The 22,729-nt window shown below is 34.1% G+C and overlaps 1 protein-coding gene across 5 annotated transcripts in view; it reads left to right on the top strand.

The window, feature by feature from the left end:
- Positions 1–878: 878 nt before the first annotated feature.
- Positions 879–22,729, top strand: part of LOC129253925 (kinesin-like protein KIF28) — a 33,973-nt gene continuing 12,122 nt past the window's right edge. For all 5 annotated transcript variants that reach the window (XM_054892363.2, XM_054892359.2, XM_064095228.1 and 2 more), the window contains exons 1-18: positions 879–2,570; positions 3,718–3,796; positions 4,832–4,895; positions 5,977–6,163; positions 8,414–8,566; positions 9,260–9,357; positions 9,981–10,078; positions 10,635–10,864; positions 11,581–11,675; positions 12,925–13,130; positions 13,791–13,933; positions 14,606–14,897; positions 16,176–16,263; positions 16,718–16,891; positions 18,220–18,342; positions 18,554–18,823; positions 19,341–19,499; positions 20,199–20,327. In XM_054892363.2, the coding sequence (XP_054748338.2) occupies positions 3,774–3,796; positions 4,832–4,895; positions 5,977–6,163; positions 8,414–8,566; positions 9,260–9,357; positions 9,981–10,078; positions 10,635–10,864; positions 11,581–11,675; positions 12,925–13,130; positions 13,791–13,933; positions 14,606–14,897; positions 16,176–16,263; positions 16,718–16,891; positions 18,220–18,342; positions 18,554–18,823; positions 19,341–19,499; positions 20,199–20,327 (2,532 nt within the window). In that variant the 5' untranslated portion in view covers positions 879–2,570; positions 3,718–3,773. The remainder of the gene's footprint in view (positions 2,571–3,717; positions 3,797–4,831; positions 4,896–5,976; positions 6,164–8,413; positions 8,567–9,259; positions 9,358–9,980; positions 10,079–10,634; positions 10,865–11,580; positions 11,676–12,924; positions 13,131–13,790; positions 13,934–14,605; positions 14,898–16,175; positions 16,264–16,717; positions 16,892–18,219; positions 18,343–18,553; positions 18,824–19,340; positions 19,500–20,198; positions 20,328–22,729) is intronic.

Genomic DNA, 22,729 nt, shown 5'->3' with positions numbered 1-22,729 from the left:
CAGAATAAAGGATATTTATTACAATATATTTCTTTCTGAAAGCCAGACATTCAATAGGCCTACTATATTTTCTTCCGATCAGAATATAAAGTCTTTTTGTTTGCTCTTTGAATCTTTTGAGAGACACAGTGGTAGTTCTTAATATATTTGCTCTGCAGCACATAATTATCAAGATAATTGCTTGATCAGTCGGCTTATGTGTCGTGTTTATGGTGTTACCATGGCAATGCTTGTCAAATTCCCAAGAGCCCTAATTTATATTTAATTATGGTGCTGGATGTTCAATAAATCTGTATTGATCAAAAAGCTTTGTAATGGAGGTTTATTACACATTTCCTTTGAAAACTTGATGCTGACAATTTCATTAAGATATTCAATAGTTGCTTACAGTGCTTAACATTTCTACTAAACTGTTGATAAGAAAAGTTTTAGTTATTAATGGTAGTTTAATGAGTTTTAATAATTTTTTTTTATTGTCAAATTGTTATTTTTATTTAAATGTGCTTGATATTCTAGAGAACTGTATGTACAGTGGATTTCACCCTATAATTTTTTAATGATCCCTGCAGTCACTATTAAAGGTCAAGTCCACCCCAGGAAAATTCTGACTTTAATAAATAGAGAAAAATCAAACTAGCATAGTGTTTAAAATTTCATCAAAATCGGATGTAAAATAAGAAAGTTATGACATTTTAAAGTTTCGCTTATTTTTCACAAAACAGCTTATGATGTCCATCACTTACTATTTCTTTTATTTTTTTATTGTTTGAATTATACAATATTTCATTTTTTTAAATAGATTTGACAATAAGGACCAACTTGACTGAACCATATAGTATTAAACAATGCTAATTCTACATGTTCAGGGGGAATTAATCGTTGTATCACTTGACAATGAGAAGAAAATTAGAATATTTCATATAATAAAATACAAAAGAAATAGTGAGTGGATGACATAGTCTCCTCATCTGCATACCAGCCAGGATGTGCATATAACTGTTTTGTGAAGTTAAGCGAAACTTTAAAATGTCATAACTTTTTTATTTTACATCCGATTTTGATGAAATTTTCAGTGTTATGCTTGTTGGATTTTTCTGTTTTTATTCAAATCAACTTTTTGTTGGGGTGGACTTGTCCTTTAAGATATTCAGTAGTTGCTTACAGTGCTTAACATTTCCACAAAACTTGATAAGAAATGTTTGAGTTATTAATGGTAGTTTAATTTGTTTGAATAAATTGTTCTTTTTATGGTCAAATTTTTATTTTTATTTAAATGTGCTTTATATTCTAGAGAACTTTATGTACATTGTATTTAACCCTATATTTTTTATTAATGATCCCTGCAGTCACTATTAAAGACATCTAGAGAAATTAAACATTTCACTGTATATTCACTGTAAATCAAATCACCCTTTGGTTCGAATCACTTTTTGATGAGCAAATACAAGTATTTTAAATAGTTTTTCACCTTCTTTTGCTTGGGAGTGGTCTAAGAATGGCACAAGAAAAATACTGGGGCTATTTCATATGTGTTGCTTTAGTAAGATAATCAAACCTATACTGCTTGATAAATCTGCATTTATTAATCAATTCATACAATCCATTCATTCTTCCGTCCGTCTGTCCGTCCATCCATCCATCCATTGGCATCCATCCATCCATCGGCATCCATCCATCCATCGGCATCCACCCATCTATCCCAACAATACATCCATCTATCCATCCATCCACTTATTCATCCACTAATACCCACCAATGAATTTCCAATCTTTAATTAGGGCTGACTCTTAGAGCCTAAGTGGTGATATAGCGTTAATTAATTATGAAATCATATATACTCTCACTCCCTCTGTGATATTAAGATAATCTTTACCGCACTAGTGATTGGTAGCTGGAAAGAAGACTTGTTTAGGGACTGGAGCCTGGCAGTAATGTATGGACCATGACTTATGAAATAAATTAGAAAATGGTCATGTACTCTTACTCCCTCAGTGAATTTAAGATAATCTTTACCCACTAGCAATTAGTAGCTGACAAGAAGACTTTTTAGGGATCTAGAGCCTGGCAGTTGAAAAAAGTAATGGTTTTCCTATATATGCACTCTGGCATTCTGGCTCATATACATGTATGTCGTCATTCGGAATAATATAAAGCCATACACTCAACCATGTTAAGATTCTTAGAGGTCCTACATTTATATCAGATATTGCTGGTATTGCTGCTATACAAGAAAATGCTATGCAAAATACAATGCTGAATTATCAGTTGAGAAAAAAACTATTTGTACCGTTTTCTCTGTACTGCTACCAGAGTAATAATAACAGCTTCTTTTTCTTCTTTCTGTTTAGGGACTTTTCTTCTTTTAACTGTGGAAATAAATTTGAATTTGAATTTGAATTTGAATTTAAAATGTAGCATTCAGTTTGTTGTTGATTTCATCAATAGGTCACATGACGGTTTTGAAGAAGACGCTGATGGTATTCTTCATGGTGTACCTGGTAGCAACTATGCATCACAACAGAACGTATTTGATGACCTGGGACAAGGTGTCTTAGACAACGCTTTCAAAGGTAAGTTACCCATTTTATGATTAAAAAGATGGAAGTGACATAATTTTTTAGGATAGGATTTTCTTCTTACAATAAGTATTACGATTGTCATTTTTTATATATTTTCATGATTACTTGCTTTGTAGATATGGAATAAGATTGAAGATGCTAATGATTGAAAACTTTTATTCCTATTCCTTATTACAGATTTAGCTTCACTATTTCAATAAGTCACTTCTTTTAACCTAACTAGTGTAGATTTTTATACATGTATGTACATGTATATGTGACAGAAATCAAAAATTTTTAATCTATGATAACTGCACTGAGTAAAACATAAATTGTGATGAAAACATGAAATTTTTTAAGATAAACGATTTGTTATCCTTAATGCTGCTGTTGTAGCAAAAGAGGAAATTTTAACAATTAAAAAAAAAAATCAATTTTATGAATCAATTCCGGCTTCATTGATAGCAATCAAATGAGAAGCAATGCCGAAAGTTTTATTTCTCAATAATTTACATGCATGATTGAATGTAAAAAGGTACTAATATGTTTGATCTTTTATGAGAGGTTGTAAATTTGCTAATAACTCTTCCGCTTTTAAAGTGACTAGTACATGTAAGTAAGTAAGCATGGTTCTGGTAATTGTTAAAATCCTCCTCCAACAAACCAAGCCCCTTGGCTCTGTAAGGGTTAAAATGTCTGTTCACTTTCATGTGAATTACTTACAATGAATGAATTCAATACTTGTCATCAGAGCTTGGTGAAATGAATTGATTTATCAGTCAATTTCACTTCACTTCAATTCAATTCGTTTATTCTTTCCATTAAAAACCCCAACATATATACATTCATGATGATATAGACAGCTGAATTATACATGTATATAAAAAAAATGAATCAAATACATAAACATAGCAAATTAACATTATGAGTAAAAACAAATAATGGAAAATGAAACACCTGTAGGAACCTTTTTTAATAAAGCTTGTAAATGACAGGAGTCCAAAAGTTAACAAAATGCAGAATGTGTAATAATAATAGATGGCGCATATATTTGAATTCAACGTCTTGCCCCTCACCCTATCCCGGACTCTCCACCCCCAACCCCCAACCCAGGAGAAGGTATAATCTCATGAATTTGTGTCACCTTTTCATTTTCAAGGCTTCAACTGTTCATTATTTGCCTATGGGCAGACAGGGGCTGGTAAATCATATTCCATGGTTGGATATGGTCAAAACAAGTGAGTTTATAATTTCTACCATTACCCTCCTTTTCCACTGTTTGAATTCATTATTCATGTATCTGTAAAAAAATATCCAGACATTTTCTTCTTTTTACTATGATGTATTTGTAAGCTAATCATCGCTTAAGTCTGATGTAGATTCCATAAAAGCTTTAGTATATAATCAGTATTAATGTGACAGAATTTTCTGTTACAGGAACATGACAAATTATTTTGTAATTATAGTCGGTCTAAACCCACTTTATGATCTATATACGTGTATTGCAATTGTGATGATGCCCCGGGGGGGCCACTTCCATTCACGAGTGGATACCATGCGCGACCATGGGGTCTCGAAAAGCACCCTAAACACGTAATTTCCATATTCGGAAAATGCGCCCCTTAACAAGTATTGGCGTGTGAAACCCTACCCTTAACAAGTATTGGTAACAAAACGATACTCTTGGCAAATGTTCCCTGAAATGAACCCCTAAACAAGTACAGGAATGTTTTATTGATACGGGTCCTTCGGTCGTCGGCTTTACCTTATTTGGTTTAGTACGACCCCACCTTCTACACCTCGCGCAAATCGGACTCTAAACACGAAGTGTTGGGGCAAAAAGGACATCCTTTATAAAACATTTTAATCTTGTTTTATCATCCCCGCGAATTTGACCCTAAACACGTAATTTTCCTAGCGAAATAGATACCCTTTTTTCATTATTTTTGTGTTTTTGACACCCTTATCACGTTACGTACGTAACGTGCCCTATCGTGAAAAAGACATCCTTTTTACGTGTTTTTTTGGTCGCGCATGGTATCCACTCGTCAATGTAAGTGGCCCCCCCGGGGATGATGCTCAATAATGCAAAAAATATCAATAGTGCATTTAAGATTTGAAAATTCAATCAATAAAAGACACTCTCTTGCATTTACTACATCAGAAATGTAATTGGTATAATACAGTGACATAAAAGTACAATGTATTTATAGAGGACTTATACTTTACCTAAATCATTGTTTAATTTCTTGTATTTTGTTTCATTATTTCAGAGGTATTGTACCTATCACATGTGATGCTCTCTTCAAGACGATAGAAAGTTCCTCAACAGAAACAGTGAGTACACTTATCAGATCCACGTTGAAGAGGCTTAAAGTGTGTGGGGATGTGTTTTATTCTCTTAAGTATATTCATCCATTCACTTCAAAAATTTTTTTAGCTGGTTTGAAAAAAAAAGAAAATCCATATTTTATTGTTTGAAATAGACATGAATTGAAATTCTCTGAAAATTTGCTTTGCCCAATTGATCGTGGGCCCGGCAGTGCCAGATCGACGAGGCTCTATCCCTTTAATTGATTGACGCCAAACATGGTAGCAGCAACACCCATCTTTTAATGTCTTTTGGTCTGATGCGGCCGGGGTTTGAACTCCCGACCTCCAGGTTGTGAGACGGATGCTCTACAAACTGAGCCAACACACCGGTGTGCTTGGAAGATCCCCTTTTGGGCATACTGGAAAAGTTTTCTGGATATGATATGGGGTTCGAAAGTAGTTAGCAATGTTGGGAAAAATTCATGAAATGATATGTCCGTTATTGTCAACGATAATTTATAAAAGCTACTGGAATCCTTGCATTTGATTGGCTGAGTACACTTTGGCAGCAACGAATGACAGAGAAGTCCTTCAGTGAAACACTACCCAAGTTTTTACCTGGTATGTTTTTCCAACCCCAACCCTATGCACAAATGAGGATAAATTTTTTCTAGCAGCCATTGTCATAGAATGGCCAGTCTCAGGGATTTTTTTACACCCATTTTGAAAAGTTAAAGCCCCGAGGAATGAACTTATCATAGGAGAATCAGTTGAAAGCAGTTAGAGTGACTTAAAACAAGGAATTCACCAATGATATTGAAATTCATTTAATAACTTTACATTATGCTATATTTTGTCAAGGTTTTTGGTTGTTCATATTTAAAAACTTTTAGCTGGCAACTGACAATGATTTGCTCTATTCTGTTATCCCTCATGGCACTTTGCTGCTGTTGCTGTCATAAATTTTAATCTTTAATGTTTGTCTTGCCAGGAACTGTAAAGTGGGTAGTTGCTTTCTGTTTAGAGAGATGAGTAGATTGAAAAAGATTTTTTTATATAGAATTATGTAATAAATAATGAGGATCCATTTCCCCTTTTTTTTCAGAAATATGAAGTCACATTCTCCATGTTGGAGATCTACAATGAACAGGTCCGTGACTTGTTACAGAAGAACAACCCAAAGGGAGGTCTGGCTGTTAGACAGAACCCTAAGGAAGGTCTCTTCTATGTTCAGAATCTTAAGAAGGCTGCCGTAGGGAGCTACAAGGAGATTGAGAGGAAGGTCGATGAAGGTAATATATCAGAGATGGTCTCAGCAGAATGCTAGAAAAACTTTTTTCTGTATATTTTGCAAAGATAGATTTTCGATAATTTCATTACCTTTGTACTTCTTTCAAAGTGCATTTTGGTATGTTATGGCTTTACTCAATCATCCAAATTCATTCTGATTTGTTGAAAATTCTGTTGCACTGTAAACAATAAAATGCAAATCTTTGTGCAATGCAGCACATGGCTTGAAATTTTGGGCAGAGATCTGCAGTCGATTTAATGTCTTCTCTAACTTCCTTTTTGCCATGTAGAGACAATATCTTTCTTATTTTTACCATGAGCCTTTCATATACTGGATAGTATCCCCCTCTTTTGAGAACTTTGTTTAGATGGTTTCTAAGGACAAATCGCCTTAGAGTAAGCAAAGGGAAAAGCAGGGGAAAATTCCCCTTTCTAATTCTGATCTATTATCAGCATACATGCTCTTAATGCTTAGGGAATTTTTTTTCTTGGAGATTAGATTCAAACAGAAACATTGATCTATGTAATATAATCTCTGTAGGTGGTGTCAGCCCTCCTGCGTTGTAATTTGAAAAGCTTTTTAACAATATTCTCTTCTGAAATGATGATTACCCCCAGCAAAGCCATTGAACTCTCGAAGCAACCCCTTTACAAACCATGAAAATAGGAACAGTTTTGGAAGTTGCTGTGGGTGATAGAATCACCAGTGTTTCTTCATTCTATGGAGACCTTCAAATGCCATTGCAGCTTGTCTTAAATTCTCCGATACCAACATTCACATTACTTAGGATGATGGTGCCAAAATGTGGCTCCTCATCGTATATCCTCTCCCATGATGACATGAACTCCTTACTTTGTGACAGAGCTGGTCGATTCTTTACTTTGTGAACATTTATGATTGACTATCAAATTGATTATTTTTAGATCGACATTGAACCTAAATGAAATGAAACACAAAATTATTGTCGATTGAGAAACAGTTGCTGTCAGTTGAAAGGGTTAGTAGGTAACCATGCGATAGATTAGTAACGAACAAACATCATTAATCATTTACACTTTTTGTCTCGTACCAGATATAATTAGTCTGTCTATTGTTCTCTCTCTGTCTATATCTCTCCCACATTTACCTGTTAATATAAACCCATTCTGAATGTTGTAATGTGATCATGACTCCACTTCTGTTTGACAACAATGGAATGCTCAACTTCAATAATTTCTGCCAATTAGACTTTGGGTTTGTGTATGGGTTACCATAGAGATATCGCTAGTATCAAAGTAGATGGATAAGTTGCTTAGAAAGAAATTGATCTGCACTGTTGAGGTCAAGGGCATTTGGTTATGTAAAATGAGCTTGTGACAGAAATCTAATTAAAGAAGATCATGAAACAAAATGATGGTGGAAATTTCCAAACTAAGCATATTTATTCCAAGATTCTAAGTTGCTTAGGTGATAATGAAAAACTGCCAATTTGAGAGTTATATAGTCTTAGTGATCTCATTATTCCTTTTATAATTTCTTTCAAATGTTTAACTGTTTTAATATGTTTTTCCTTATTGCACTGCTTTTACCTAAATGAATTAATCAACTAAATATTGGATTCATCTTTATAATATTTTGATTCAAAGCACTCTCAGTTCAGTTATCTTATACAGTATAGATGAAAGCTACAATATAACCATTTACACTCCCTTCATATAGAATCATTTATTGGAAAAAAATATGTGAGAATAAGTATCTACTCAACTAAACATTATGATACAAATGAAAATGTAATCTATTGTGTTACTGATTTAAGTAATGAATTTATAAGTGTTCTTTCTTCAGACGAGCAAGATGTTGATGATGCATGTATGATTTTCGCCATTTTTTCCCCAAATTTATTTGCTTCTCCACATAGCTAATTAAATTCTAGCAGTTCCCCGTCTTACAAAGAGTTACGATTGATCCGATCAATCGTAACTCTATGGAAATCCATCAGTGTCATAATTTTTTTCTATGAAAAATTTGCACAATGTTCTTTGTATGCAAAGAGAAGCGCAATGAATTTTCACGAAAACAATGAATGCATGAATATACACGATAGCTAGAAAATATTTTGAACAAACAGGCATAATAGATGTTGACGTTGCTGGCCGCCCATAGTTGCGATTGATCGGATCAATCGTAACTCTTTGTAAGACGGGCCCCTGCCATATACCTATAGGTATTAAAAACTATATATCTATTTTTTGTTCTTTTTTTTAACTAACAGGCACCGCCAACAGAACAGTAGCAGCCACACAGATGAATGCTACGAGTAGTAGAGCACATACTGTTATCACAATCACATTCAATCAGATTAGTAAGAATGATGTTGGGCAGGAGACTAAGAAAACTAGTGTTATCAACCTGGTTGATTTGGCTGGTAAGTTTAGAGGCTGAATTAGATATGATTGATTGAACAATTGTCACCTTGATAACTTTGTAGGACTACTGAGAAATAAAAGGCACTGCATGCTAAATCAAGGGTCAAACTGGAATAAAATCTTGCTCTATGATAAACAGTAATTACTTATAGGTACATCCAGGGTGTTACCTTGGTGTACCCAGGCAACATGCAATGTAAAATGATATTGAAGCTAACATCAGGATGATTTTCTGACCAAATAATGGTGGAAGTCAAGTCGTGACAAGAAATGAGAACTGCTATTCCCACTTTTTGTCTTTCTTGATGTTACCATATAAGATTTTGTGATAATCATCTGAGGATTAGTCAGACAAGAGGAAATCACTTGGACTTCACTCACTAATGTGAAAAGCAGGTAGATGTAACCTGGATCATCACTGTGCATTGGGTATCAGATGCCACCAGAATGACCTGAGCATTCCACCGCTGCCACCAGTAAATAGAAAAAGCACAAGATGACTTAGCTATAGCGTCGTGACATTGTTACTAGTAACTGACTCACATTTATTTCAGAAGAAAAGCAATGAAAACAAATATAACCAATATTTACCTATTTTCCCCATGTATCATAATTTGATATTATTTTCTATTTAATTTTGTTTTCATTTTCAGTCATTTACATCATTGCATTATTTTCCCTTTAATGTACAGGTAGTGAAAGGGCAGACTCCACTGGTGCTACAGGAGACAGGTTAAAAGAAGGTGCAAATATCAACAAATCTCTATCAGCTCTTGGCAATGTCATATCTGTAAGTCTAGTCATCATTCTTATCAATACATACAAAAAAATGTGAAGATGTTCAGCTCAACATTCCTATTATAGGCTAGGGTCCATGGGTTAATGACACTAGTATTTTTTTATGGAGATGACATTTAAAGATAAACTCTTACAAAATGAATCATAAAAACACTGAAATAATCTTCAATGGATTTATGATGTAGGCAATCTAATTTATGATAAATAGGCCAGTTGCCTAATACTAGTATTAAAGATAATTAACAAAATTAATCATAAAAACATGAATTTCATTTTGTTTTCATGCTACAATTATAATTATATACACCTTCATTTTACAAGTAAGTTTGCTGACTTCATAATAGTAGAAGATATTCTAGAACAAAAAATGTAATAGACATGGTTCAATACGGAACAGCCTATGGGCCCTGTGACATAAAAATTTAAAAGTAATTGTAACTATTATCAACAGCATCTACCTTTGCAACATGTGTTAATAGCCAATCAAAATCATGATTTTCATTGTGTTTGCTAACTTTACCATCAATGGTAAATTTAATACAAATGGATGAGTTAAGAAATTGAAGAATTCTTTTGTCTGGATTGTTTTCACACATTTTATAATTCTTTTTACAGGCCTTAGCAGATCTATCTATGGGTAAGAAGAAGACAATGGTTCCGTATCGTGATTCTGTCCTCACGAAGTTGCTTCAGAATGCTTTGGGTGGTAACAGGTAAGAGTACTAGAAACATGATATTCATCTTGCAGTAGGAATGAATAAAGAAATATTCAAATATACTGGTTTTATATTTTCCCTTTTCATGTCATGATACTGTACTGATGAATGCAGCATAATGAATAACTGATTGGAAGCAATATATTAGCCTGATCATTTTGTCAGCAAAAAGTACTGAATTCCTCCTATATTATTTGCTATATAATAAAAAAAAGCATATCTCTAAGAAGTCTTTAAATTCACCTGTGGCAATCCCAATTTCAATTCCATTTTCATTGTAAATTGACTTTTATTTTACTTTTGTCTTTTCTGTAATGTATTTATTTTGTATGGGATTTTGTGATCGCATGGACTTGTAGAAAAATAGCTCTTGGCTGAACGAGTTTGCCAAGTAGGAATGTTGTAAATGAAATTGAATATAGCAGACACCTTTCATGAGAACATATTCTACTACTATTGAACTTTGCCTCTCCATACAATAGCTCGTAACAGAAACCTGTTACTTGAAATGATAATCATGGCCCGATCAACACCCTAATTTCCCTATATACAGCAAAACCATTATGATTGCTGCCCTGTCTCCGGCTGATATCAATTATGATGAGACCCTCGGTACCCTGAGATATGCTGACCGTGCCAAGAAGATCAAGAACAAAGCCGTTGTGAATGAAAACCCAGTGGAGAAGCTCATCAGAGAGCTGAGAGAGGAGAATGAAAGACTCAAGAAGTCTCTTGGTGGAGGGGTGATGCCCATGGAGGGGTCGGCCGGAATGAACCCAGAAGGTAAGTACCCGTACCGGAAAGGAGGGGGGGGCAGTGCTGCCACCAGGGTAATAATGACAGTTACTTCCTTGAGCACTAGGATGGAGTGTTTTATAAGCTACATTATGATCATATCTATCAAGTCTTTGGTAACTATTATTGGCTGTTATTTAGGCTAAAATGTAGTGTTGATTGCTAATATTGGCTATTATTTTCTGCTTCAAAAAATGGATTTGATGGCTGTTATTGGCTATCAATTTGGCTGAAAATATGACTGATGCATGCAGACTGTAATTAAACGACATAGATGTCTCGCTTATCCATGCTATAATTCTTCACAATAAATCAATCGGTATTTTAAAAGAAATTCTGTAAATCATTTTCCAACTTTACTCTGTCCCAATCTGCAATGATTTGATAGCAGAGAGGATTTGAAGTGCCTCAAGTTCAAATCTACTTTATGTATGTAGGCCTGTATACCTTACTTTGGCTTGAATCATGTTGTATTCCCAATTTGACCCATTTTGAATAAGATTAATCTGATAAATGACTCAATAAGACTATGCTTTTTTTTTTTCATTATAAAGAAAATTATGTTGTACATTATTCAGTACATTCACCTCCAACTGGTGGGTTTAGAATTCATTTAGACTCTTTACTAGTTGAGCCACGATCTTGGTATATCTATTTTGTATGTATCACATCTCTATCAACCTGTTTTTGATGGTTTTTATCAGAAATTGAAGCAATGAAGAAGCAGATGGAGGAAGAAATCAGGGCACAGCTGATGGCTAACCAAGAAGCAATGTCAGATATGGATTGGGATACAAGGGTAAGAAGGAATTATGTGGTTGCTATGGTTTCCTCCTAGCAGATGATATGATTCTGCTTTTAAAGGTCAAGTCCACCTCAGAAAAATATTGATTTGAATCATTAGAGAAAAATCAGACAAGCACAATGCTGAAAATTTCATCAAAATCGGATGTAAAATAAGAAATTTATTTACATTTCAAAGTTTCGCTTATTTTTTAACAAAATAGTGATATGAACGAGCCAGTTACATCCAAATGAGAGAGTCGATGATGTCACTCACTCACTATTTCTTTTGTTTTTTATTGTTTGAATTATACAATATTTCAATTTTTACGAATTTGACGATTAGGACCTCCTTGCCTGAAGCACAAAATGTTAAAATAAGGGAATTCCACGTGTTCAGGGAGGAATGAAACTTTATTTCACATGACAATGACGAGAAAATCGAAATATTTCATATTTCATATAATAAAATACAAAAGAAATAGTGAGTGAGTGATGTCATCAGTTCCCTCATTTACATACCGACCGAGATGTGCATATAACTGTTTTGTGAAATGAAGCGAAACTGTAAAATGTCATAACTTTCTTATTTTACATCCGATTTTGATGAAATTTTCAGTGTTATGCTTGTTGAATTTTTCTCTTTTTATTCAAGTCAAGTTTTTGTTTGGGTGGACTTGTCCTTTAAATAGTGCTTATACGTGAGCAATGTCAAAATTTCAAATATATCATTACCTTGGTCAAATCATTTGCCTGCTGACCAGGGTGTGCATATAACCGTTTTGTGAAATTACGGGAGACTCTAAAGTGATACAACTTTCTTATTTTACATCCAATTTTGATTAAGTTTTCGGAAATGATCTTGTTTGGCGTTTCTTTTTTTTTTAATATAAAAAACAACTTTTTGTTAGGATGTAAAAGAATTAACTTAAGGTAAACTCTAGAATGATATACCTTTCTAACTTAACATTCAATTTTGATGAAATTTTCAGCATTAATCTTGTTTGATTTTTTTAAAATTAAAATCAACTTTTTGTTAGGGTGTTAAAGCATTAACTCATGGAAAACTCTAAAATGAAATACTTTTCTTACATTACATCCAATTCTGATGAAATTTTCAGCATTAATCTTGTTTGATGTTTCTTTCTTTGAATTAAAATCAACTTTTTGCCGGGGTGTACAACATTAACAAAAGTTAACAATATGAGATGAAATGAAATATTTTATCATAATATTACTTGTTCTTGCTTTATATCACCATGCAGTTACAACAAGCAAGAACAGAGCAAGCAGATGACGATGGAGATCGTGACATGCAGGAACAAAGAAAGAACAAAGAACCTCACTTTACAAATCTCAATGAGGATAATGTACTTAGTGGTGTCATCCTTCACTTCTTGAGTGCCAGTGAGACAACGATCGGTAGGAAAGATGCCAGCCCGGCGCCAACTATACCGCTCAGCGGTCTCAGGTAACGATTGCATTTGAAATTCAGGAGTAGAAATTTGAACTGGAATAAGCATAAGATTATAAAATTCACAATTTGAAAAAAATATTTGTTCTTTTAAAATTGGGGTCGATTAAGTATGAGGTATTTCTTGAAAGGGTTACAATAATAAGTTATTTTTGTCTGGGAGAAAAGATGCCATGTGAATATAGTATTTCAAATGAAAAAATATATATATGTACCATATTGAGATCCATGTTTTGGTCTGCTAAACAAGGATTCTTTGTGATGCAAGGGAATCAAATTTCTCACTTTTTGCTCATCTTTTCTGATTACCTGTAAAATTTGATCACTTTTTCTTGATTTGTACCATTTTGGAAAGCTAGTGTATGTGCTTTGTGCAGAAAGAGTACCCTTGTAAACCTTATTCAGCTGTGAAGTTGTGATGGTTACTTGGCCCGTCCTAATGTCATGAATCTGCATTAGAAAACCAAAACCCGAATGCCTTTGTCAGTGCTTGCAAAGCACAGTCTTTGTAGTCGGTGTAATGCAAGCTGTTAGAATATGACACATGTAGTTATTTTCTATTATGTATCCATACAATATGAGCATTAAGTCAATAATTGATTTTTTTTGTTTAATCCATCTTTGATTTCTTTGTATTTACTTTTTACTTCAAAATAGTATTCAGAAACAGCATGCGCTGGTGAAGAATGAAAATGGCGATATTTCCATCAAACCAGCCACAGCGGGGGCAAAGGTCAAAATCAATGGTGCTCCTCTTGTCGGGGAAAGGATCTTGTCTCATCTTGACAGAGTCATGTTCGGTAAGTAATCCCTAAACTTTGTTTTGATGTTATGTATTGGATTAATTGTAACTAATTCAGAGCACTGCATTTATGTAAGTCATCTATGATGAAAATATATGTGATAATCTTCATGTGTTAATATTAGAAAAAAATATATTGTTTTCGACCATCATATTCCTATTTCTGCATATAGATAGATATTATTTGGCTAGTACTTAACATGATTTGAATTCCTTGCATTAATACTAATACTAATAATGAATATTTATGAGTGGAGTGGACAGAATACTTCGTGAGGTGAGACATTCATCTTTCACAGAATGAAGTGTATATATATTTAAAAAAAACAAGTCCACACATACTTACAAAGATTGCATATATCATTTCCATTTATTTGAATATAGGAATAAATAGCATTGTTGATAAAATTGCGTTGCTCACAGGCAATAGTGCCATGGCCGGAATCAAACCCGTAGTTTCACGTGTCTAGCAGGCGCCTTAATCCACTCGGCCACGGCACCTCCACGATTGCACGATTGCAAAAACATTCATTATTTGTTTCATATACTTTAGGGTTAGCTTTTTTATATGTTTCATAGCCATCTGAATTAATGTTATATATTGAGGATATACATAAAGCAGGTTTTGTGTGGAATATCTTATCATTGCCTCTATTTTCTGTCTACTTAGGTTCAAATCATCTGTATATCTTCAAGAATCCTTTAAAACCTCAGTCTGCTGAGGGCACTCCAGCGAGCATCGATTGGGAGTTTGCTCAGAAAGAACTTGCTCAGGCTAAGGGATTTAATACCAGTACATCTGGACTAACAAAAGATCAACAGAAGGCCCAGGACCAGATCCTGGAACTGCTTCCCATGGTGAATGAAGTCAATGCCGTTAGTGAAGAACTCAACAAACACAAAAACTTTGAGATAATACTCATCAGCGGGGCTGCACAAGATGGCCCTAACAAAGAAACAAAGTAAGTCCAGTGCCCGGTGTCACAAAGACTCGTGATAATGGTAACTACCCTGGCAACCTTGATATTGATTGGTAGCTGACGATTTTTTAACCATGGTAATTATCGTGAATGGAAAGTTACCATAATCATGATTTTCTTTATAGGGCTAAGAGAATCTCTCTTTACTGTGCATGGTTCCCACTTCCAGGTGAACCGTTGAAGAATGCCAGGACTGGCTACTTGGAGCTCATGAAGACTTTTATTCCTGATGCCATTAGACTGGAATATTCTTCCATTCTGCCATTACAGTTAACTGCACTTCAGTAGCCAGCTTCTGAGGTTGAGGTGCAGAAAATCCAACTGCACTAAGACTGCGTTGATTCTTTTTAACAGCATGTAGAATAGATTTTCCACAGCACTGTACATACTCCTGCACAATTCTACAAGTATGACGATACACCAACCCGGTGGACTGTACTTTCAGGGATGATGATGATGATTATATGTGTTAAAGTTATGTATTCATGGGGTTGCATTTTTTAAACGCACCAGACCTGTGGCTAAAATACTGCTTCCCTCAGCCCATTTTCTTCAGCCTGATCATTGCAAGACCATTGATCATTCCTTCACTCTCCATATGATCAGATATACCCCCCCCCCTTATAATGGTAGATGACCGCAAGCACATTCAATCTTTTATAATGTGGGTAAGGGGATGACCTATATAATAGTGTTTTCATTAAATGAGTGTGATGAGATCACCATGAATAACTTATGATTCAAATGAATCGTGATTGGTGGAACCTAACATTAACGAATCAAGAAGATGGGGTGCTATATTTTGACAGAGATTGATACCAATAGAGATTGCTTTGTATCGTGCATTGTTGGTGGTTACAAGTAGCTTTTTGCATATTTCACAAAAATACAGTCCTTGTTTGTGGCAATCCAGGGGCCTGTTGCAGAAAAGTTTGTTTAAACGTAATTCAAAATATCAAGTGCAAGTCCTGAATACGAGTGCTTCATTGGCTGAAAATCAAGTTGTGCAAGATTTTTTGAGTTGCGTTCGATTGCAACTCTTTCTGCAACGGGCCCCTGATCTACAAATTCACTTCAGTGTATTTGAAATTTGGAATTACTAGATAATTAGGAATTCAGGTATACTAGTATCCTTGATTGTATCATCGATGATACGTCTGGTTCTGATTATTGAAAAGGTTTGACTGATTGTTTGGATCATGACATGATTGTGAAATGAATGTTTTGTATGTTGATGTATTCTGTTTGTTTTGTTTCCAGGGTGACAGTCAAGATGACCAGTCTTCTGAATGGTAATGAATGGCTATGGGAAAGGGGCAAGTTCATCAACAGGAGATACGTTGTCCAGGTAAGTAGTCACGAAGGAAAAATATGAATATGTTTGATATGGAGTGGATTTTGATTCAAATGTCCACTGTCAGGGGCATTATATTTGCATGGTGGATTTAATGAGAATGATTTGAGTTCAGTAAGTTGAAGATCTCATTTGTCAAAGTGGAATGTCTCTTAAAAGTATCTTGAGGTCAGTTGAAACATCATGTATGAATGCACATTTAACCTCAAATGCATGATCAGTTTAAAATATTGAGAATATTTTTGAAAACTTTCCCACCACTACATAAAATGCTATATGATGGTATGATGAGTGGTAGAATTCAGTAATAGGTGTCATTATATATTTGAAAACCTCTTTTTATTTTGCTGATATCTATAAAAATCAAGAGCTTTGTTTTTTACACTCCTTCATCCAATTTCTCTACTGCGGTATATCAACCTTTCACCTCAATTCCTTTTTTTTCTAGGACTTGTATCAGCGATACCTTGATGGTGATGATGATGTCCTCAGCCTTCCAAAAGAAGAAGATCCATTCTGGGAACCTCCTGAGGATGTCCTGATTGGTAGCGCTAATGTCTTCCTCCAGAGTCTCTCTTATGCTTTAGATTTTGATGATAAAGTTACCATCACTGATTTCAAGGTACGTCATAATCAGTCAATAATGATAATGATGACATGTATCTAGAAATGCTAGAAACAAATAGCACCATAGCATGTACATCACATGAATATGAGAACAATGAGTTGTTCCAGTGAAAATAGAGAAAAGAACGATGATCAGATGACGTATGGAAAAGCAAGTTTTAAGGCAGTTTTGAGGCAAGACTACTGGAAGCCATTCTTATTGAAAGAGGGATAGCATTCTAGGTCTTGGAAGCTGCTACAGGAGAACAGTTTCTTGTTGATGAGACTTTTGACAGGGGAATGCAAAGTCTGCCTGTGTCAGTGATTGGATGAAGATTACAAGATGACGTGTATATTTTTGATGGTATTTGTAAGATACTCAGGTGCCAAGTGATTAAGAATATTGGAGACATAAATTTGGAATAGGGGTTACCAGTCATTGGGAGGTTTAAATCAAGATCCATGAATAATTTTGAAGTCATGAATGTTTGCACTTAGTGTGATTTCTCTGATAACAAATGTCATATATCAAAGAATATTTGTCATATATCTCAGATGACCATCTGACAAGAATTATATCATATATAATATTTTGGATCCTCGTTTGACATATTTCTATATTATTATTGCTTCCTTTTTGGGAGACCAGGAAATCTGTATGGGACACTTTTTTTATCACTAAGAATCTTTGTAACCTTTTAGATATTTTGTCAAGCTTGGTCATAATCATATGTACTATAGATACTGAAAATTATAATGTAGTATTTGGTGATACCATATCATTGTGTGATTTTGTATAATTCATGATTTTAGAAAAAGTTAAATTTGGGCTAACATTGCACACTTTGAGGTGAAATGGGACATCAAGAAATCATGAAATTTGAATTGCACAAGTAGAACTTAAACATGCTGAGAAGAAATGTGTACAATTTCTCCCCCTTGACCAAAAAAAATGACTGCCCCTATATTTAACCTGTCCGTTATCAAGCAATTTTGTTGTCAGAAGTTTGCACACTTACTAAGATACCAGCTAGCATAATAGAGGATCTACAACATCTGTGTAGTGTACTTGCAATTTTAAACAACATAGTATAAAAAGGGTTTTTAAATGTTAGTTTTAACTTATCTATAGGGCTTTTAAGTTCTAAGAGTGTCCCATTTCTCCCCGTGTCCTCTCGCCATCTCCTATTTGGTACTGTTATACAGAGCTTGGAAATCTTGTTAGAATATACGTACAATGCTTATAATTGTTATTGTTAGTGTTATTAATTTTCAGATGGTATAAGTGGTGAAAATAACAAACATGTATTGTGAACATTATCATAATTTTATCTCAATTTGCAGGGTGCTGAACAGGGATACCTGATTGTGAATGTTTCCCCTTGTAATCAAACAGGGAAAACCCTCCCTGATGATGAGTTTGTCGATGATCCTTCAGAACTTCTTGGAAAGCCATACCATTTCAAGGTAGGTGTTTTTTATTTCTATTCAGTGGGTTGTCCAGATGCAATGGAATTTTTCCTATGAGGTTTAACTTTGTACTCCAAAGATTTGGTAATGTGCATATATTTCTTCTTAAAAGAGTTTCATTCCAATTGCTTGCTCATGCATTTTGAGAATTCTCAATGACTGTTACTTTCCACATCAGAGTGATTTTCATGTCTTGTTTAATCATCAGGTCACAATCCGATCTGGAGAGATCAACAAATCCCGCTTCTCTCGAGGCCTCCATGTCACCTACCGATTCATGGATGATCCCGACCTCACTGTCACCCCCGTCATCAAGGACACACTGTCACCGGAGTGGAAGCACAGTCGGGTCATCTCTATTGCTTCTGTTGATCAGAAACACTTGGATTTCTTTGATTCTGGTCTCATCTCCTTCCAAGTGTATGGGAAACAGGTGGACTCGGATCCTGACCCCAATCTCACTAAACTTACCACAAAGGTTAGATATTCCCTTTCCGTGTTTGGACAAGAGTTCTGGTTTGTGATATTCTCTCCAGAAAGTTGATTTCAGAGAATATGTTACATTGAGCCAAACATAGAACATAGTCTCAAGCCCAACTTTAAACTTGATTCCTTATTGTCACATTGTGTTGATTAATATCCTTAGACTGTTGCAACTAAGCCCATTTATCTTTAGGGAATTCAGTGTAGGAGCAATGCTACAGAAACAACTGTCATATCATCAACACACTGCAAGATTATCATGTTATGTTCTGTCAGTATATATTTGTTTACCTAATGTAGTTGCTTCATTGCTTTATATTATTTTGTCATGAGGTATTGAAAAAAATTCCTTGTATTTGATTGGCCGAGGGCAGATATTGGGTATTTGTCTATATCTCTTTACATACTAAAATTATCATTTGACTCTATTACGCATCACTCTTTAATACTGTAGTCACAATTATTATGGCATGTTTATAAGAATGGTCATGCTTCCTTCTTCCATTTTACAGGAACTACGTCAAATGAAGAATATGAATGACGGTGGGAGCGCAGGACTTAACCGTTCCATATCAGTGGTAGAGAAAGATGAGCTTGCTCAGATCAAGAGTGAATTAGTACTACTCAAGAAGAAACACGAGAGATTAGAGAAGAAAGAAAGAAGATTACAGGTGAATGCACATATAATAATGATAATAATATTCCACTTTTACATAACACAAAAGATATCAGGGGCCTGTCTTATAAAGAGTTACGATTGATCAGATCAACCACAACTGTATGGAAATCCATCAATGTCATAATTTTTTTCTACAAAAACTTTGCACAATGTCCTTTGTAAAGAAAAAGAAGCACATTGAATTTTCAAGGAAATGATGAATTTATGAATATTCATATCATCTAAAAAATATTTTGCACAAACATGCATTTTAGAAGTTGACGTTGCTGGCTTTCCATAGGTGTTGATTGGATCAATCGCAATTCTTTGTAAGAAGGGGCCCAGAACTACGTCGCTTTACATATATATTTTTACCCTGGTCATCGGATCCTGGCTTGCCTGCACACAATGTTCTCCACTCCCTGGGGAGCATTTCAACAAGGGCTGGATACTGTGCAAATTGGATCAGAATTTCTATGTATTTCATTAATATGAGTCTTGCACAACAACAACAAAAAAGAACTTTCAGCTTAGCATATTTCTAGTTTCATGAATTTGATATTACTTCTACAAAGGGAAATTATGATATATTCCCATTTTCTTCCTACTTTAAAATTGGTCTGGATGATTATATGGAAGCATCATTGGAAGCCCTAATTGGTAAATTTGCAAGTCTATAACCTTTTGAATGTTTATTTATTTGATTTTAAAGGAAATTTGCAAGGAATGGGAGGAAAAAACCCCAGAAGAGCAACAGTTTGCCCCTTTCTTCCGATCTGTCTCAGCAGTAGCTAACTCTACTGGTACAAAACTCAAAACAAGAGTACAGATGCTCAATAAGGTAAGATGCTTAAAGGAAATAAAATATGCTGAAGTATTATTTTGCTGTGATAGGTTTTTAAAAACTGAATGTCAGATATCATAACCCATTGATATTTTTGTGATGTGTAACAAAAATCGACTGCAAATTAAAGAACTGTTTGGTAATCATAATTGCAAATTGGGCATGTTTCAAAAGAGTGAAACCAAGCACAGGTCATAATTAATCAAATTTCCCTTGAATCAGCCAATCAGAAAAGTCCTTTCAAGAAATTGAAATATATCTTGTTTCGGATTGGTTGATGCAGGAAATGCATCATCTTCTGAGCCAACCAGGGTCTGCCTTACTAAATTGTTGAATAATTTTGGTACAAGAAATGTGATTTTGACTTCCTTTTTTGGCAAAACTGAGCATCACTAAAACATATTGACAAGCACTAGTTTGTTGTTTGATATAGTATAGTGCAGTGTGTCTCTAATAGAGCACCACATTAGGTTTAGTATGCGATTTTTAACCTTGATTGCTTTATTTTATAGACATATACATGTTCAATGTTCTTGTTTAAATGAAATCTGATACTCTATGAACTTGTTTTCTCCTTGGAATTAATTTATTTGTCCAGGCAGTGAAAGGGATTGCATGCTGAAATATCTAATCTTCTCTATCAAACATTTAGATGATATTATCTAATAGTTGTAACAGGTAGAATGTGTACCAATTAAGGGATGTGTGTGGATGTATTAAATAAATATATTCCTAAGTTACGCTGTACCTGTTCAAATGAGACAGTACGCAAATTGTGATAAAATTTTATTCCGTGTGAACTATGTCATCTTTTATGCATCAGTCAGCTAAATGTGACTATGTAAATGTGATGAATGATTAACTACCCCTCAAAGTTGTCAAGATATGCATGTCTAGTGCAAGATCAATGATAGGAGGATTAAAAAGTAATTTGTAAGATGGTAAGGTATTAGTATGGAGGAACAAACAATGTGTTAAGATTATACATATTTGTTGTCACTCTCACAGAACAATTTTTAAGAGCTTTAAAAGATACAAGATCAATAATATTGTAAACAGATATCAGAAAAAAATACAATAATAAAAGATGTCTTGATATTTATTATAAAGGAAAAATCTGGGATATGTAGCAAAAACGTAGTTAACTGATTATGATAATGTAGGTTTGATTTTCTGGTAGAAAATAATTTCCATGTCGATTGTATTACCAGTAATTTTATTTGGTGAACTACATCTTTCTAACTCTTTTTCTGTCCATGTATTAAAAACTTGATACCGAGTTAAGCTTTTATCAAGCATATTTTGGACTCTTGTTAGAGATTGCTCAAACAAATGTTCTGTGACAGAAATACTTCTTTTCCTTTTAATATGGGAAATATATACACAAGATTTGTTGAAGGCTTTGCAGCAAGTACTTTTCTGTTGCAAAGGGCTGCATTTTTTGGCATTTATCATGATTTTGATGGCTGAGTTTGAAGAATGCATTTTTTTCTCTGCATAGAAACAGTAGATAATTAGTCTGTCTCGTGTTAAAATTTGAAAATACTCTGGTAGTTAAATTATATATTGGGATGTCTGTTAGATTGTTATTGGAATTCACTCAGAGAATAGTTGTTCTTCTCAGAATAGGTTTTCATTCGTTGACATGTATACTGTGTAAAAGAATATAATTCAAAAGTGATCTGCTGATCCATCATGATGGAATTAATTGCAATTTAAAAAAATTGTCGCAAAATGGGAAGCTACAGTTAAAGTAAAAAATAAAATATCAAAGATGATTCAACACAACAAATTATTTTCACAAGCACACTCTACTTCTAATAGAAATTAATTGTTTTGATTATTACAGCATAAAAAATGATAATTTATAGAAATATTCACAAAATACAACCTGGCATTTCCTTAACAAAATATAATTATTTCACACTGTTTAGTATCACAGTATTTCTTGTGGTTATTGTAAATGTAGGGTAAGTCTTTCAATTTTTTTTTGATGTAAAGTATCCCTTTAAATTATTTGTAAAAATCATTATAATCAATAATCTGTTTTAAAGTGATTGTTTTGACACGTGACAAATAACACATACTTTACAAATTGTTTTATGAGACATGATTTGGAATCTGTCCAACTTCCCTTTAAATAGATACATTTTAATATTCCAAATCAGTCTGACATACAGAACTCTTATAAGAGCTTGCATGCAATGATATTTTTCCCTTTCCTGTTATTAATTTATAATTTCCTGAATAGAGTTTGTCTATAGCTATAAACTTTCCCTAATTATCCTTAAATGACCAGAATTGGAGTATCATTGTATCTTTCTCTATATGATGCTCTCCATGACTTTTCTGTATTCAGCTTCATTTTCTCAACCTGTTTTCAAGTTTTATTCCAAAAT

This window comes from Lytechinus pictus, chromosome 2, assembly GCF_037042905.1.
Source record: "Lytechinus pictus isolate F3 Inbred chromosome 2, Lp3.0, whole genome shotgun sequence".
Lineage (NCBI taxonomy): Eukaryota > Metazoa > Echinodermata > Echinoidea > Temnopleuroida > Toxopneustidae > Lytechinus > Lytechinus pictus.
This window is presented reverse-complemented; position numbering and strand designations above follow the sequence as displayed.